Consider the following 18777-nt stretch of genomic DNA (forward strand, 5'->3'; position numbering starts at 1 on the left):
AAAAAACTTCGCCTTACCATCAGTATTTCAACTAGCTCTCTTGTGGATAACTCACCACCTCTGCACTAACTTCACTTACTTCTGTGATCATAGATGTAATCACATAATATTCCAGCAGGTTATTAATCCAAATTTCATAGGAAAATAAGGAGAAATCCATGTACTGTTTAAAATGACTTCAGAAGTGACCAAAATCTTGGCTGTGTTTCTAGCAAATGGTATTTAAATTAGCTCAGGTAACTACTTCAGGAAGTTGTTGTTGTGTTTCTTTGATTGTTTTTTAATAGTTACTCCAACTTCAGTTTAAAAACTTGGGGCAAAACAATATTCAGATATCACCAGCCCTTGAGTTTTGTGGAAATTAATACCCTCATATTACAGTCATACACACACAAAAAAAAAAGGCTGGTATTATGTTTGGTACAAAAGCTTCTTAAACTGATGTACCATTTTATGCTCTCCTGCTATTTACCTGTGAAGCACTTTTTGATATGTCTCTCTTCTGGAATAGGAAAGCCCAGAGGAACAGGTAAGGCTTGGTTGTTTTGGCAAGCTATTAAGAGGTCTTGGAGCAAGTACAAACTTTATTTCACACTGACACTCTAAGCAGCTGTTTTGAGAGGGATCGCTTTCATGGTATTTTGGGCAGGTAACAGCATTTAACAATTGCTAGAATTGTAACGGTATTCAAAGCAGTAAAAGCCAAGCATTAGCTCCAAAGATGTACTTTATTTCAGTATAAAGCAGATTGTTTAGGCATTATTTCTTTTTGTGAACATCCACTGTATGATCAGCAGGTCCTGCTTTGAGGACATAGCTGCTTGATAATAGACAAAGACTCCAGCACAAGACAACAAAAACACAAATGCACAGAACAAGTGCAGCTTAGACACTCGAGCTGATGGTCTAAACTGCAGCCAGTTCAAAACAGATGATATGACCAAAAATGTAAGTACAGCTCCAGCCCAGCCAGAACTGCATACCCAGAAGTGGAGTCCTTTTTATTACAAATAAAAAAAAAAATCACATTGGGCGTCCTGAAAAAAAAAAACAACCCAAAAAAAAGAACCACACCATACTCCTTCCCTCTCCCTTTAAAGCCACTTTTGAACTGTCCCTACTTCACATCAAAATTGTGCTGTGACGTGCCAGTATTTATAAAATACAGGAAAATTAGAGAACATAGTGTGAATTAATAATGAACAGTTGGTAGTAAGCATGTCACAGATATTTTTATCTCAATTCTTCTGTTCCTTTTCCAATTGTGATCCTTTTCCCAGGACTTACACCTATCCATACAAGTGAGTCTCATTCTGGATTTGCAGAATTCTCATGCATTTGGTATCTGAGCTCAGTGCATTAACAAGTGTTGCTGGATGTCATCTGTGCCCCTTGGGTACACAGCCGAGTCCCATCACTCCGAGCAGATAAAGTAATTCATATACTGTCAGTCAGCACAACATGCAAAAATGCACAAAAGGCATGTTGATGCAGCCTTGAGAAACATTCCAACATTGTAACTTATTCTGGTTTCTGTATTGTCCAATACTGATGGAAAAAAATTGTATTTACAAGACTCATACATTAATATTTCCATTTGGTCCTAGGCACCTAATTAGTACTGACAATCTAAATTAAAAAATAGAAACTTAAGGATTATTCTGGTCCACTGAAGCCTTTTATAGTAAGTTTGCCATTTTGAAGGCATGATGCTGAAAAAGGAGTCCCAATACCTTCTAAAGAAGTATTTTTTATGCACCGTTCAAGTCAATGAAATTATAGGATGGAAAGGCCTCCTACATGACTATAGAAAAAGGAGACAAATACGTACATTCTTTCACACTCCTTTGTGTGATATGAGTGAGACTCAAAATTCACTAGATATGAGTGGTCAGATAACGTCCTGATTGCTACGAGACCCATTTTTTTTAAATCGACGAGAATTACCTTTAGCAAAGGGTACAAGCAGATATGCACCTAATCAGCCGTAACATCTATTTCTTCCAGCTAGCATCAGAACTAGGACTACAGTTAATGGCAAGGAGAACTAATTAAAAGGTTTTTACAAAGCTGCCGGTATTACCAAGTTTCAAAAGGTGCAACTCCTAGGCACAGACTCTGGCAGAATCTCGATTGACCTGAGTTTTCTGCTTACAGAGGAGGGGTGATGGGAAAGACGACATTCCTATCTCTTACCAAACCTTGACAACAATCTCAATCCAATATTCAACATCTGTCAAGGTCAAGCTCAGTAATTACAAGACATTTGGAATTAGAGATAACGTTTAGTGAAAAGAAACAACTGCCTCCCAAATCTGCCATATTTGAACAAAAAAAGACCCCACAAAACTGAACATATTAAACACTGTTTGTGCTTACAACCATAATTATGGAACTCAAGCATTAGGCGGAGAGATTTCTCACCACTACTGCAAAGGAGCTACAAAAACTTGTTTAATTGGGGAAAAAAATATCCTTTCCAAACATTCAACCCTCTCCACAATTATTTATTAAAACCTGCAAAGGCTTCAGGTATACCAATTTTCAAAGGGGATGAAAAAATTCAAGAGTCATTGAACTAAATCCAATTCAGAAAGCTGATTCTCTTAATATATAATTAAAAAACAATTTTCTTAAAAAAAAATTTGCACATTTTCCCCCAGCAATCTATAAAATGCAAACAGTATGCTAGAAAAGTTTGAACATAAGGGAATGCGCTTTGGAAACATTATTAAAATATGTGTTCCTATAGAATGACATTATCAAGTTTACATTACTTCCTTCCATCTGACTGGACACTTTTGAGAGTGCTTCTCCCCTCCTTCCTGGGTCCATTAGAAGCTAGGTTTAGAAAAGAAGAGCTCCCATACTGCCAACTTCACTCTGTTCCTTTACAAAAATTTCGAAGTACTGATAAATGATAGTGACAGCAAGCAAGATTCCAGTTCCAGACCCAATTGCCCCAAGGAAGTCTGCCAACACAGAGAGGGCGCCGATACAGAGACCACCAAATGCAGCAGCTGTAGGGATGTACCTGTAAAACAAGGTGGGAATAGAAAAGGTATCCTTAGAGCTTGCTCAGGACATTTCAAATGTAAGTTTCCATATACTGCTAATCCTATGGGATGTATCTAAATCAGAGGGTAGTTTTTCCCCATAGAAAACCAATCCCACAGAGAAATGACTGCATAGATAATCTAAATCAGGTACTTAAAAAAAAGGACGAATTAGATGAATGAAAAAAAAACTAATGACAGGATATTCTTTACTGTTATAGGTCCACCAATCCAAGATAAGGCACATGCAATAGTATACTAAGAAAACTCAGCCTCACTGGAAGGGAGAAACACGCTAAGCTAAGACAAGAAAGTATTCCAATCTACCATGTAATTTAGCATAGATTTATGGCTACTAGATCTTCAAGTCATTTGCAGATGATTGAAACGTAAAAGTTGCAATAACATTTCTGTAACAAAGGGTGCACAGGTCCCACCCTGTAATCAGAAAAGCTAGTGATCAATTGCTGCCTACTTTTACACCTACTGTATTTAATCAGCCGCTAATTTTGAAAATTACTCTGAAAACAGTAACCCTTAAGACATACTAACAATTACATTGAAAATACCATTCATCAGTTTGAAGCAGTATAGACAAACCCTCACTATTCAGGCACATTTTCTAAGTGCAAGGCTGTGTGTTATGCAAATCCAGCTACTAATGAGGCTGCATTCTGTCTCTGTCTCATGCGTGCAACAAAGCTTGAAGAATAGCCATGCTTTGGGGTCCAGAAAATGGAACTCAAAGCAATATTTTCAGTGTGCTTTCCTGTAACACTTTGCATAAATAATCAATGAAATGCGTAGCTTACCTGTTCAGTTCGTGTACCATTGAAGTTTCTCTGTGGCCTCGCATTACCATTTGTTGTTCTTTCAATTGTTTGGCAACCTGTATTGAATCAAGAAACAGAGTGAGTCATTTTAGTGCCATTTGCCAAGGCCACAGAACCTAATACTATGAGAAAACAGAAGCAAGACATTTCAAGTAAATGGCATTTTTTGTTGTTGTTTTACTGTATATTGTTCATCTGATTTTAAAATATCCAGTATTTTAACTTTGGATAGACTGCAGTCACAGGCACTTCTCCATGAAGTTAATTATGCAAAGCTTTTTGGATAGTACTAGTCCTATTGAAGAAAGGGAAATGCAGAAATTGGTAGGCTATGCTACATGTAATTCAGTTCATGTTTTGCTACCTACCATTTCCTAGTTAGGGTTTAGTGGATGTCCATAGAAACATCCCATGAAGTGTCCATTCCCACATTTCAGTTTCCCACAATCAGTTGAACTACTTATTTGTGGGACAATATTAGCAACAAAGTGACCGAGAAAGAATCCCTTCTTAGCACTTAAACCTTTAACTGGATTTCTGCAATTGTATGGTATCACAATAGAGCCCTGCAAACATCTACTAACAACTGAGGGGAACTGGAACTCTAGCAGAGGAAGTTGCCTGTCACTCAGTCGATTGTACTGGGAAAACACACTTTCTGATCATTAAGCTACCAGTTTCCCACCATATCATGAACATTTAAGTAATGATTTCTCAATTTTTATTTTTGACCTTGTTTATAACTTTTCTCCAGTATCCAGAAAGCATACTGAAGTGTTACAAGTTGTACGTTGGTTTAAATGAGAGAAAATCTAGCTATACTTTTCTGTGAGTCCCTCCCTGCATGTCTGATAACAAGCAGCTGGATGCAAGGCCATTGCTCATGCTGCTAGCATGAGAGTACACATTCATGAGACTGCTCATGCTGCTAACAGTTAACTATACAACAACTATTACATACTTGTTAAAGAATAGATTAAACCACTCCATCTGGCTGTCAAACTTGATTTCCTACCCCAAACCACATAATACAAGCATACCATGATGACAACTATTTCCCATCTTGTTTCTCAATTTCAATTTCAGAATGATATAGTTACTGAGTATCAAGTATATTTTAGCAAATGGAAATTTAAAAAGTCACAGGTACATTAGTACACTGCACTACATTGTCTGTTAGCAGATCTCTCAAGTTAAAAAAAGAACAACTTGTAGTTAACCTTCCCCAATACAAATGAAAAACTTTTTATGCCAGACAGAAATTTGCAAGTAAAACTTAAATATCTGTAAGTAGCAGCTGCCTTGCACACAGTGCAGCTGTCATTTGGCACTGAAGAGTTTTTAGTGTGTGTTACCTGGCCTCCCCTCGCACTGATCAGATTCACATAGCAATGTCAGAAGTTTCCTAATGCAAATAAAAGCAACTATGTGTCTTAGGTTGTTGTTGCTTTTGAAAAAAAATCAGTAAAGAAAAAAGGGCAAAAAATACTTGCATTCTACCTTCATCCTCCCCACTTAAAAAAAAAAACAAAAAAAAAAAAGCCCTTTCTGATCCAGAATCAAAATCACTATATATATGATAAACATTACCAAGGTGATTATCAGCCTAACAGCTATTTCAAGAGAAAGTCAGAATTTATTTTACAACAGCCCCTCTGTTTTCCTCATGTAAGCTTGCATCATTTATCATTTCAAACTTACATCTTTAGCAGAGGAGCCAGAGACTTCGATCCACGTTTTAGAGAAGAAAGCACAGGAGCCCAACATAAATACAATATAAACAACTGCATGGACGGGGTCTTCTAACACTGAAGAAAAGGACTCTGGAGGTGACAAATAATAACAAAGTCCACCAACAGGATATGCACGAGCAGGGCCGCCAGATGACGTGTCCTAGAAGAAGGAAGCAAGCAGTCAATTTTCTCACTATTTCTTAAACATTAAGCTAAGACTAGAGTTATATATCACCTTCATGTCACCGTATCACTGTCTTTACAGCAGCACACAAAGATAAAACTTTACTATCATAAGCAGTTTCTAATGTGGAAACATAAAACAGTAAGGAACAGTAAAAATACCCGCCCTAGTTAAATGGAGACTTAACATCTACACTCATCACAGCAAGTCTCATACTCCACCAATTTAAACAAATTACTAATCTAGGAGCTTCAATGTACATGACCACCTGCAGAAACATGCCTTTATGTTTACAGAGACCATCTCTTCAATTACACATGTTAATGGCACTCTTACAGAGGTGTATGCAAGATTAAAAGGAATAATACTCACAGACCAAGTGCCCAGCAGGCTAACCAGTAAGTTGCCACTGAAGCGTGCAGAAAGCATCTGGGAGATGACATACAAGTTTGACACCAGAGCAGACTGAAGAATAATGGGAATGTTGGAAGTATAGAACAACTTGATAGGGTAGGTGTTGTACTGGCCACGGTAGCGAGCAGATTTGATGGGAAGATCCACTCTGAAGCCCTGAAAAGTTTCCAAAGGAAAGTCCCACATTATACCTTAATGACATGAACCTACTCCGCATGTCATTAATTGCAAGTGCAAAGCTTTGACAGCAACAGAAAATAACATGCAATCAATTTTTGCAAGTTCACATGGTCTACCCACAGGACTATCTGTAAAAACACTTTTGCAAGGGGCCTGAAAGCCTGCAGGATTGTCTAAACTCATAGAAGATATGAAAGACTGTGATGTCAGAAGAGATCTAAAGTTGCAAGAAGACTGAACATAATGTCCAGGAAAAGAAACAGAAAACTACTCAAAACTGATGTTCTCCAGTAGCTCCTTGCAACAAACAAGTGATACACAGACTTAAAGACTTCAAAGTATTTTCCAGAAAAAAAAAAAAAAAACAACAGCACTTTTGTTAAGCCACAATATACGCACGCACACACACATTTACCACCCTCCCCAGCAGCTCTCATGTCTTCTGAATGATTTCAGTAATCATGGCAACTGATTAAAATAAGCTGCTATTAAATGAACATGTAGATGTTGCAGGCATAAAAATGAATCTTCTGAAAATGAAAATATAACTTCTTGTAAGAAGAAGCTGATTATAGATTTTTTCCCATACAAATAGTTTTACAGTCCTCTTTATTCCAACTGACCTGGAAGTAAATTACAATAGCAAACACAAAGATGGTGGCAATCAGATTCATAAGGTTGGGGAGATTCTGACGGTAAAAGGCCTCACGGAGAGCTCTGACTTTGTCTGTACGAGTAGCCAGAAGATGGAACAGAGCAATGATGGCACCCTCAAATTCCATGCCTTAGAAAGAAAAAGAAAATTCAAGTTAAACATGCTTGGTTTATCTCCAGACTTGAGTGCTTTGTCCCATTAGACATCCTTCCAAAATACAGGATTGATACTGGGATTTCCCCAAGCTTTTTCACTGTGAGGACCCAGAGTTTTGCAACTGTCATTACTCACGTCAATTGTATTCTTTCCAAGGATTTTTAGAAATCCCCCCTGTAGCAGCCTAGAAACTAATTGCAATCCAAAGACCAAGTGGGATAACTTTATAGCTCTCTAAAAAAAATGACACTTACAAAGTTGTTCCAAAAACAGGTTTTTTGTTGTTTCAAAAAAAGTTTTTTTTTTTTCCACTGTACTATTCTATATAAGAATGTATAGAGTTGGAATTTTAAAAGACTAGAGGGGGCAAGTAACTTGGTTTATTACGTTTCATATATTAAAATAATTAAACTCTAATGCAAATAAAGAAAAGACTATGCCATATTACCTCGTCCTGTGTTCACAGTGGTGGGGCTGAATGCCTTCCACACAATAGTCTCACAGATATTGGTAGCAATGAAGAGGGAGATGCCAGATCCGAGACCATATCCTTTCTGTAGGAGCTCATCCAAGAGCAAAACTATCAATCCAGCAACAAAAAGCTACAGAAAAAAAAAAAACAAAAAACAAGCCAGCATTACTCACATTCCCTTTTTATTTCTTTGTTAAAAAAATAAGAACTAGAGAAAAGAGGACTAGAAATTACCTGAATTGTGATAAGCAAGCAGATACCAGCACCCATCTCAGATGGGTCTCCATACATCCCAGTCATTACATAGACAATAGACTGACCGATGGTAATGATCATTCCAAACACTGTAGAACACAAAAAAGAAAATATGCATTTGTCCTGGATATTTATGTCCCTGGGCAATTAGAGAAATATAAAATCAATTCTTAGTAGTGGAAGTCGGGAAGGAATACCTAAGTCACGGGACATTTAAATTCAAGGGCACATTAGGTTTCTTGTCTGAAATCTATACATCTGAAAATACAAATATGCACAGACTTCAAAAGCAAATACATTTAGAAGCAAGTATGTTAGGTTGCTGAAGGTGGCTTTAGATATCAAAAACCCTAAGAGCATTAAAACATTACTGGAGCTATGCATGATTCTTTTTTCCAGTAAACAGCTCGGTAAGAGATGTGGTGCCACACAAAATAGCTAGAGAATATTCATGTTTATCTAAAAGCCATCTATCTCTTATTGCTAAAGAGCCATGCTTGAAACTGCAAGGTAACTACAACTAGCATCTTAACCTAAAAAAGTTAGCTATCTATTAATGTTGACCAACCTGATTCAAAGTTTAGGCCCCCACAGTCTATATATTGTTTAGTTTACCCGATGAGATTACAGTACCAATGGCAGTTGCACAGATACATCTCCTTTACAAACCTATTTGAAGCTTAACAGCTAGCGAGCCAAATAGCAGCCAGTAAGAGACTGCTGAAATAAAGAAATTGGTAGCACAACATGCACACACAGCATGACAGCAGCCCGTACATCTGACTTCAACGCTCACCACAGGGTAGGTTTGCAGTATCTGTTGTTGGGGTTAGATCCCCAACGTTCTGCCTTGGCCTATCAGCTGTTACTTACACTTCTGTGCTCCATTGAAGAGAGCTCTGTCCTTTGGAGTGTCACCAACTTCAATTATCTTGGCACCTGCCAAGAGCTGCATGATGAGCCCAGAAGTGACAATAGGTGAAATGCCCAGCTCCATCAACGTACCTGCCAGACACAGGAAGCACAATGAACTTCAGAGATCCCTGGAGATGGTGCACCCCAATATTTGCTTTTAGTTTTGACTTTCCACACTTTGCGTAATGATGGAGATAAAAATAAAACTCCAAATCTCCATCATGTAAGAGGTTTCAATGATAACAGAACCCTCTTAAAAGTCAGGTCGGTAAGTAATGTAGTCCTTCTCAGTACCTTAAGAACTATATTCACTGAAAAAGACTTCTGCTGTCAGGAACAGCTTTCCTGTACATAAGAGAAGGTAGGAATTTGCTGTCTTTGACAATCGGTCACTTTATTATTTATAACTTTAAACATGAAATATTTTTTTTTCAGGAGTGCTCCTAGTTACATATACACGCGTTTCATTATAATGCTTAATTAACACCTACATTAAAAGGCTTCTACGATAAACTGAAGTGATAAGAATTTTAATCATCTGTGAGGCAGACCCACAGACGTCACCCAGAAAACCACAACACAAGCAAATACAGTTTGAAATATGATTCAAAAAGCTTGGAAGATGCATGGAAGACAATACCAGCAGCAATGCTGGCAATTAGCAACTGTCTCTCTGCTAATCCCTTCTCCCACAAAATGGTCCTTGGTTTCTGCACTTAATAGATTGCATATAGCCAGCCATAAACCCGTTTTGTGGAAAGGCACCACTTTATGCAATGCCACAGTGGTTTATAATATCATACAGTAACACATCGAACAACTTTTTCCTCTTTGTTCCATTTTTCATCTTCATTAAAGAAGACCACAAATTAAGAACAAGTCCAAAAACATTTCGGTTCACATTACAAAAATGCCCTCCAGAAAGACTGACCATACATACCTCTATTTGAAGCCAAAATCACTCTCATCCAGTAGAAGGGATCTGCTGAGTCTGATGACATGATGCCAAATAAAGGAATCTGAATAACCAGCCAACAGAAGAAAATAGGATTAAATTAGAGACTTCGTAACACCCATTAAATATTTTGGCTCTTTTTTAAAAACACGGGAAAGAGGCATACCTGACAGCATACTAAGAAGATGAAGAGTGTTATAGCTGTCCATAGTACCTTTTCCTTAAATTGAATCTAAAGGAGAAAAAAAAAAAGATAAATTTGTTGATACAGCAAGATCTAGTCAATCAGTAAACTTTCATGCCAATATACTAAAGTGCATTTGATTTTCTTGTGAAGGGACAAAGTGTAGGGCATTCTGAACAAAGTAACTCATTCTTCACCCCTTTTACACTTCAGAAAGCCAAAGCTTCGCTGAAGCTTTAATCCAAATAAACGAGCTTATACAAATGAAAGGTACTTCTAGTACTTCCAGAGAAACAAGTCTTACATTTCCACAAGCAAGAGCTTCTAGTGAGGGGCTGGTGTGGGGAACACATCAATATAGAGAAACTTATCCTAACAAATAATCTTAGATTAAAACTTAAGAAGTAAAGATTTTCAGGTTGCTATTTTAAGTGACTCTATTTTACACTCCAATATACACATTAGTTCCAACATCTCACTGCTATGGCAAAACCAAATCTGCCCAAAAGCATCCGTGGTACAGGATGACAAGCACTCCACTAAAAGTAACTGTGCCTACAGTTGCCATTCTTGCTCCAGGTGGAAAAAAAAAGGCAAACTAAGCTGTGAACATTTCCTATTACACAAATAAAAACCTATGAGTAGAATTTTACCAACTTACCTTCCGTTCTGGCTTTTGGATTTCAGGGAGGATAACACAGAAGGGCTTGATTACTTCCAGAAATTTTACTGTAAATAAATTAGTTAAAAGACAAAATAAATACACAGATAGAAGAACATCGGGAAAAGCTCAAATAAAATAGAATTTGGATTCTTGCAGTTAAGGACAAAGCTTTTTTTTTTAAAAAATGATCTTTTTACATGTATACCTTACTAGCTGCACCTCTGTATGAGTACAATATGGATTGGAAACAGGAAAAAAAAAGTTTTCTCCTTTTGTTGAGTAGGCTGACATAACAGCACATTAAACCTGCAACTGTTTTGCACAAGCTTATCAATACCCTTCAACTTTCATTTCATCCTAGCTTCTCAACTGTCCCGGTATTTGAGAAATACAAAACCCGAGAGGGTTTCAAGTCAGGGTTACTTTTGGGACATACAGCTGAAGAATTCCCACATACTGTTCGTTAACAATAAAACGTGTTACTTTCCAGAACTTCTCATGCACTGACCTCCTCCTAGTTAAAAGGACATATTCCTACATGAGAAAAGTAAAAGCAGTCTCAGTCCTCGAAGAACACACTAAAGAACAATATCAAAAGAGCAATATCACAAGGTTGCCTTTGAGCCAACAGATCTGATTCGGAACAGAGTTAATGCTAAGCTCCTCAAGGCAAACCCCAAGACTGCGTACACATTTTGGACTGAATTGAAATGCTTAAGACAATGCAGAAGATTTGAAACTAACAATAGCCTTCTAATTCTTTGTGGAAGGCAGCAAATTTAGTATTTCTTAATTCAAACTATTACTGGCCTGAAAAACGTAAACCAGACTGTGGTTTTAAACCTTAACCATACTGTGAGCCTCTCCTACACCTCAGATAACATACAGATTGCCTGAGATACTTTTCAAGAGGCTAGCATGTTCCTCCTCATAGTAGGAAGCCTGCAAAGACTTTCATAGAATGGCCTGGGTTGGAAAGGACCTCAAAGAGCATCTAGTTCCAACTCCCTGCCATAGGCAGGGACACCTCCCAATATTTCAGGCTGCCCAGGGCCTCATCTAACCTGGGCCTGAACAGCTCCAGGGATGGGGCATCCTCAGCTTCTCTGAACAACCTCTTCCAGTGCCTTATCTCCCGCTAAGTGCCTAAGTGAAGAATTTCCTCCTAACATCTATCTAGATCTCCACTATTTCAGTTCAAAATCATTCCCCGTTGTCTTGTCATCATCTGATTGAGCTCTCCATCTTTTTTATGAGTCCCCTTCACATACTGAAAGGTCACAACGAGGTGTGCCTGGAACCTTCCCTTCTATAGGCTGGACGGCCCCAGAACAGCTGGACAGTCCCAGAACAGCCTTTCTTCATAGGAGAGGTGGAGAGATTAATTCACTGGGTTTACTTCCAGACTGCGTACTCGGACAACAGCACCACTCCTTGGCCACAGCACTATGACCCCTGACAGCCCATCCTCGCTTCTCTACCCAAGGCTGGCCAGAGCCCAGGTTGGGAGGCAGCGAGTACCCCGAGGACGAGGAAAACGGGATTTCTCCCTCAGAGGAAACCAGCCAAGCCAGAGGGCACCCCCAGAGCGGGGCTGCGAGGCCTGGCCTTGGGCCCAGCGGCCTGGCAGCCGGTGGGGGCAAAGCTACGCCCCCTCAGCCCCCACCCCTCGAGCCCCCATCCCCTCATCCCTCAGCCCCTGAGCCCCCATCCCCTCAGCCCCCACCCCCGGCACTCACTGCCCATGGCGGCCCCGGACGGGAGCGAGGAGCGCGGCGGCGGCGGCCCGGTAGGGACACGTCAGGACTGAGCCCGGCCGCCCCCTGCCCCTTCCGCTTCCTGCCACGCGCCGCGTCCCACGGCGCCGCCGCACACCCTGCGGCGAGCAGACTACAAGTCCCAGCCTGCACCGCTCACGGGGTAAAGCCCGCCCGCCAGCCAACGCGGGTGCTTATTGGGGCCTTTCAAGTCAATGCAACCAATCGGGTGGTGGAGGGAGGCGCGCGGCTGGATGGGAGTTGTAGTCCCGCGTCTGCCGGCCTCCATCTTAATGAGGCGTGAGAGTGGCACGTAGGAGGCGAGGCGTTGGGGTCGTAGGTCGTGTAGAAGAGCGCGTTTCAGCAGCCAGAAGTCCTGGCTTTGGTTTAAGAGATTCCAAGAGATAAATAAATACATGAATAAACGCTTTTCATACATTTTATGCTGTTACATCTTCAGAAAATAATTTTTAGGCATTCCCTTGCCTTAAGAAACACCCCAAACACCCCCGCACAAAATGGCAGCCAGCGGTGTCACACGGTGCTGCGTGCCTGAGGCTGGAATTAACACAGACAGGCCGACCTGGGCCTCTAATAAAATATAAAAACACTGGTAAAAATGTGCAACACCATGCCACGTGTCCAAAAAGTCCTGGCACATTAGCACACCATGATGCCACTCAAGTTGCACAGGGAGTGCCAACAAGTGAAAACTGGTCACGTTGACTTGCTGCTGAAGATGTTTCGGATAGTAAAACAAAGTCCTCTCTGATTTCCAGGCATTTAGAGAGGGACTTATCACTCATCTGAAAACTAAGGGTGAACAAAAGTTTGAGAGAGAAAACCAATAGCAGTGATGACATGAAGCAATTAGTGTATAGCCTGTGAAACCCGTATTGGCTTCCACAAATCTTGTTATTTTCCAGGCACTTAGCTATGGTTTGTTTGATTAGTCAGTCCCCTCTTTCCTGAGATTAACTTTAAAATGACTAAGCTTAATTCCCATTTCCTGATTTTTTTTTTTTATTTATTTATTTTTTTTTTTGGCGGACATTATCTTTGCCCATATCAAGGCTTCTGAGACTGTGCATCTCTTTCTAAGAATTATCAAAGACATCTACCAATGGCACTGAGAATGTTTTAGTCAGCTCTTGTCTGATGGAGCTTATTTTAAAACATCCAGTTTATCTAAACTGGTTATAACCCACCCATTTCAAATTAATGAGGAAGCAATTGTTTTTGCTGTTGATGGTTGGACTCAATAATCTTAGAGGGCTTTTCCAACCTAAACGATTGTATGATTCTGTGTAGAGTTGATTTAGTGAGATCTTTTTGGCTTACTACAGGTGCACTGACTTGATTCGCCAAAGTCTGGTGGAAGACAAGGAGGAACTAGCAGTCATTTTATGGAAGTCAGAGCAAGGAATCAACAACAGGGATCCAGCAGCCTGAGGGTAGAAGCAAGCAATGAAATGCCAGAATTTTGCCTTTTATTATTATTGTTATTATTATTAAAATAAGGAAAACTGTTGTGAGAGGTGCTGATAGCATCGCTGTGCCAGATCACTGTTAAATTAGAAAGGGTAACATAGCTTTATCCTTATCTAAACAGCTCATCTGCTTTTAGCTGTTTAGAAGTCAGGTGTCTAGGTAGTTGTCTAGACTCCATGCTCAACAGAGATGCTGATGAGCACTTCTAGAGAAATGTTGACTCCACTTATCTTACACATCTGTGTAAGATGTCTTCTCAAAGGTGTTATCTCTGAATCAAGCTTGGGCATTTTTTAAAGAATCTGAGGGGAAGCTTGTCAATCTACTGCTTCTATTGTAATTGCTCTTTTGACAAATAGATAATGTCAGACTCTAGGTTCTCAGTCTATTTCCCCTTCATAGTGTTGAGTCTGTACTTAAAAATTGGCTTCTCAGGATACAAAGTCACACCTGTTCTTTATGCATATTTTTTTTTTTAAATATGTAACATAAAAATAGATTTTTTTTTTTTTTAAAAAAAAAAGATGTGATTATTTGCATGGGCCATCAGTCAGGCACCTGGATTTCCTTTCATTTTTAAAAAGAATTTTAGTCAATAATGCAATTAGGTTTACTACTGTAAGAAAATAAATCTTGTAAGTAGATATAGAATTGTCTACTTACACATGGAAGCTGAAAATTTAGTATTTTTTGCTTACCGCTCTGTATTTTGTCCATTCTGGATCTGAACAACTTCAGATAGGGTGTATGAGGATATAGTGCTACAGCTGAAATTGGCCACTGAAGTTCAATTATTGGTATAATAAATAGTTTATGAAAAGTGGTTTTCTTAGAAATCTAAAGTGAAAAGCCCCTTTAACAACAATAACGTATAGAGAGAACATAAGGTCAGTTTCTTTGTATAATCAGCTGTCACTCTGCAAAACAGAAGAACAAAAGACACTGAAGATACAGTTGTTGCAGAATGATTACTGTGATGCCATGTGAGACACTGGTTCAAATTTCAGCCTGATACGACTTTGACAGTTTATCTCGGTAATTATTTTGGCAGCCAATCACAGACTGAGTGGCAAAATTTAAATCTGGTATGCTAAGGTTGATTTTTACACTTTTGGAGAAGCACCTACTTCTACAAAGGGCTCAGTTTAGAATCGCACCAGCTGGCACAACTGGAATGAGGAGGAGGAGGATGGCGTATAATGAATAAATAGCTCTTCAGAGAACAGCAGTATCTGAGAAGCAGACGTAGATATTAAACAGCTTGTTCTTTTCATGCCTTGCTATTTCTTTTTGAACCAAATCAGTCGCTCTTATATAACCAAGCTAATCCTGCTCTGGAAATAGTGTGATTTAGGACCATTAAAAACATTAATATTCACTTACTGGCTTTGAAGTTTGTTAGCCAGTGTGTTCCACTGTTTCACACAGTGCAAATCTTCAGCATTTACTGCAAAATTATATATCTCAATATATCTCTATTGCATTAGTACAAAATTGACATTTAATTACTGCTTTTGAAATCAGTGTGCACTGTGTGCTGACTGGCTATGGACGCTGGGCCCAATCATGCTGAATTGTACCCTGTTGCGAACAACAAAGACTATATGATTGCTTCAATAGCCAGAGGTATAAAGCAGAAAATAGGTGTGGAAAGTAGAAATAGGGAAAGAAGCATAGATTAATTTTCCACTGCCTCCAAACAGTTCCTTTTCGTTCTAGCAACATTACTCACAGAAACTGGCCACAAACTCTTTTTGAAGAGATCCAATTTTTTGTATCTGTGACATGCTCGCCGTCTGTTCCCACATCAGTACTTGTCATCAATGCGACAAAGCTTGCATGTTACTTTGAATATGCTTTTTATTTTTTTATTTTTTTTTTAAACCCAGCATACTAAAAGAGACACTCTTTATCTGTTGTTACACCAGGTTTCAGAGCATCTGTGGGCTGAGATCGCTAGAGGGCAATCAAATCTATTTGTTCATATGTGATTATATGTATATATGCATACACACATGTATGTGGACAATCACCTTACACAATAAGGCTAGTTAATATCTGTAGCATTGGTCTGCCACAGGGATCCTGTGGTGATAGTCGAGCTTTGTGCACGGGTCTGTTTAACAGCTGTATTCATATGCAGTCCCCGATTTTTGATGTGCAAATGCTGCCAGTCGTAGTCTATTTAACCACAAGGTGGAAGAACTGCTTTACTTATGATGCCACCTCAGCTTGCATGAAGTACGCACAACTCTGTAGGCAAGTTTTGTTATCATTATTTAATAGATACATTACAGGTTGCAGAGGCTGTAGCATGCATGAAACAATTCAGGTCATAAGTGGCATTTGTGGCCTGAGTTGCAGGTGAGTGTGGACATAAGAGAGAACTTCAGGGAACCATGAACAGACAACACTTCTAAAACAAATTGTTTACTATGCTGCTAACTGAAAGGAGAGTTAATTGCTTGCTCCTTTAAGGCCAACTGCCAAACTCCATTCATTTCAACAGAACAGTTTCCCTTGGAGTCTTCACTCAGTGGATTTTTTCCCAAGCTTGCCTGTGAAGCAGCATGCCAAGAGGCGGACAGCAATCTTTTTTGGCTGGATGCTGAGAGCCACTTTTCTGGTTGAAGAATAGTGGAGTAACATTTTCTTACACAAATTTGAGCTTGCACTTTATTACAGGGCAACGGAGGATGCTGTGCAAAGAGGTCTTTCTACCTAATTAAAGCAAAGAAATTAGTAAACTTATTTTTTTCTATCCAATAAAACCCTCTGCTTCCTTAAAAAAAGGTATAAAAATGTAAACTCCTTCTAGCCCAGCTGATTTCCAGTTAAAGAAATGCGTTCTAAAAGATAAAACCTGCATTTCTATAAGGGATGAAATTCAGATCCTCCTCGGAATATAGAAAGATAAGAAATGCAAAATCTGATCCTATTCTGAAGATCATAGAATTGTGGTTATTAGGGAAAAAAAATCAAATTTAGATATCAAAAATATGATACCCAAATCACTGTTTAAATAGAGTTGCCCTAGATACATCAAAAGAAGTAAGCTTAGCTTCTCCATCAGGCACAAGTCCAACATCACAATGCACAAAATAATTTCCAACATCATTATCAGGACGAGAGGAACTTGCATGTCTTTGTACTATTTTTTTTTTTTTTTTGAAATGTTTTGAATCCTGAACTCCTTTTATGACTCACAACCTTATTTCTCCAACTTGTTCACCCAGGCACTCTTAGAACATCACTTAACTCCCTGCATTTATGGCAACACTTTATCAGGTATCTCAAGTACTTTATCATACTGGAACTTTAATCACCTGTGCTCCTAGATAGCAGTATTATAGACATGCTTTCCCAATAACCAGGATCCTGATTTCAGACTGTGGCAAGCCAGACCTTCTATATAACATGCACTTTGTGTAACATACACACACACAAAAAAGGCTAAATCCTGATCTTGTCAAAGAACAACAACAAAACATCAGTGGGACCAGCATTTCATCCTGTCTTAAAGTGAAGCCTCTATATTTCAAGTAGAAACAAAACATAACATGCAGCTTTGTAGTGATAGCAGTGCTACTAATTCAGAAAAAGTTCTGTAATAGAGCTACTGTCTATTTGCTAAAATGTGCCATGAAGGAATCAAATTATGGCAAATTATGCTAAAATTATGCAGATCAGCAAACAAGGTCAGGCAGATTCTTGCCACAGTCACTACACGCAGCAAGGACAGTTTAGACACATGCGAGAAGTTTTACATCCTTACTGAGGGATGTGACATTGGGCCATGCATTGGGAATGCTGGCCACAGAACTCCAGACTGGACAGACAGTGGCTGGTTCTTCACTGACAGCCTCCAAATTGAACCAAGAGGTGGATATTTCAACAAGATTGGAAGGCCCGCATCATAGTACAAACACAATTATTTCAATGAGCTACTTCATACAAAGTTAAAGTCTCTTTTTAACATCTATGTGCTTCCCACATCTTCTTTTCCTGCCTTTTCTAAGGTTTTTGAAGTCTCCACCATATTTTTTACTGTTAAAAAACAAAAAATACACACAGAGTAAGGTTATTTTTCATGTTCTACTTGTTTTACTGTGGCTTCTCTAACTGGATTCTGTAAAAATTATAATACAGCTAATTACCCCAAACATGTTCATATTTCTAGGGATTAAGAATGAGCTTTCATTTATATGATCTGGTTTTTAATCATCAAACTGTTTACCTAGAATCATTATTTAAAGAGGAAAAAAAGAAAAAAAAAAAAAAGAAAGAAAAAGAGAAATGTTCAGAAAATTAAGAAAAAAAAAAAAAAGTGCTTGTCTTGCAAATATTGATGCCAATTTCCCCCAAGTGCCTATAGTCTAATAACCGGATACATATAGTTCTGATAATTGACTCATTTACATAAAAATCATTGCCAGCTTCATTGTAACAGTCACCATATGCAAGTCGGCCAGGACTAGAAATCATCACAATTAACCTTCTGAGAGAACCTTTACACCTTTGCAGATACAGCTTTTGGCACAGAGCATGAATTTTCTCTAGAACGTTGCAAGGCATTAACAAAAACATCTTTCATGCTGAAAACACATTGGACTTAGATTTGGGACTGGAGAATACCCATACAAGGAGGCTGTCTGGTTTTCAAGTCAAACCTTAAGCTATACTAGATCCCTTTACTTCAGCTCCTACGTTCTGACAGCAGTAAAAAACTAACAACGTGGACAGTGGACTTCTGCATCTGCATGGTCTGTTGTTTTTCAAATTAATGATTGCACATTGAATTTGAAGAACCTCATCCACACAATGAGAGCTGAGCTCTTAATATGTACATAAAGGTGTACAGTTATGGAGCATG

General features: G+C 38.9%; 1 protein-coding gene across 1 annotated transcript; it reads right to left on the minus strand.

The window, feature by feature from the left end:
• Positions 1–709: 709 nt before the first annotated feature.
• Positions 710–12543, minus strand: SEC61A1 (SEC61 translocon subunit alpha 1). The gene is made up of 12 exons (XM_035337686.1): positions 12396–12543; positions 10654–10721; positions 9975–10040; positions 9794–9872; positions 8812–8943; positions 7918–8027; positions 7660–7813; positions 7024–7184; positions 6179–6376; positions 5591–5782; positions 3869–3945; positions 710–3034 (listed from the first exon to the last, which is right to left on the minus strand). The coding sequence occupies exons 1-12, from the start codon at positions 12400–12402 to the stop codon at positions 2848–2850; spliced, it is 1431 nt and encodes a 476-aa protein (XP_035193577.1). The 5' UTR covers positions 12403–12543; the 3' UTR covers positions 710–2847.
• Positions 12544–18777: the final 6234 nt, after the last annotated feature.

The sequence above is a fragment of the Oxyura jamaicensis genome, chromosome 12 (genome assembly GCF_011077185.1).
Source record: "Oxyura jamaicensis isolate SHBP4307 breed ruddy duck chromosome 12, BPBGC_Ojam_1.0, whole genome shotgun sequence".
In the NCBI taxonomy this organism is placed as follows: domain Eukaryota; kingdom Metazoa; phylum Chordata; class Aves; order Anseriformes; family Anatidae; genus Oxyura; species Oxyura jamaicensis.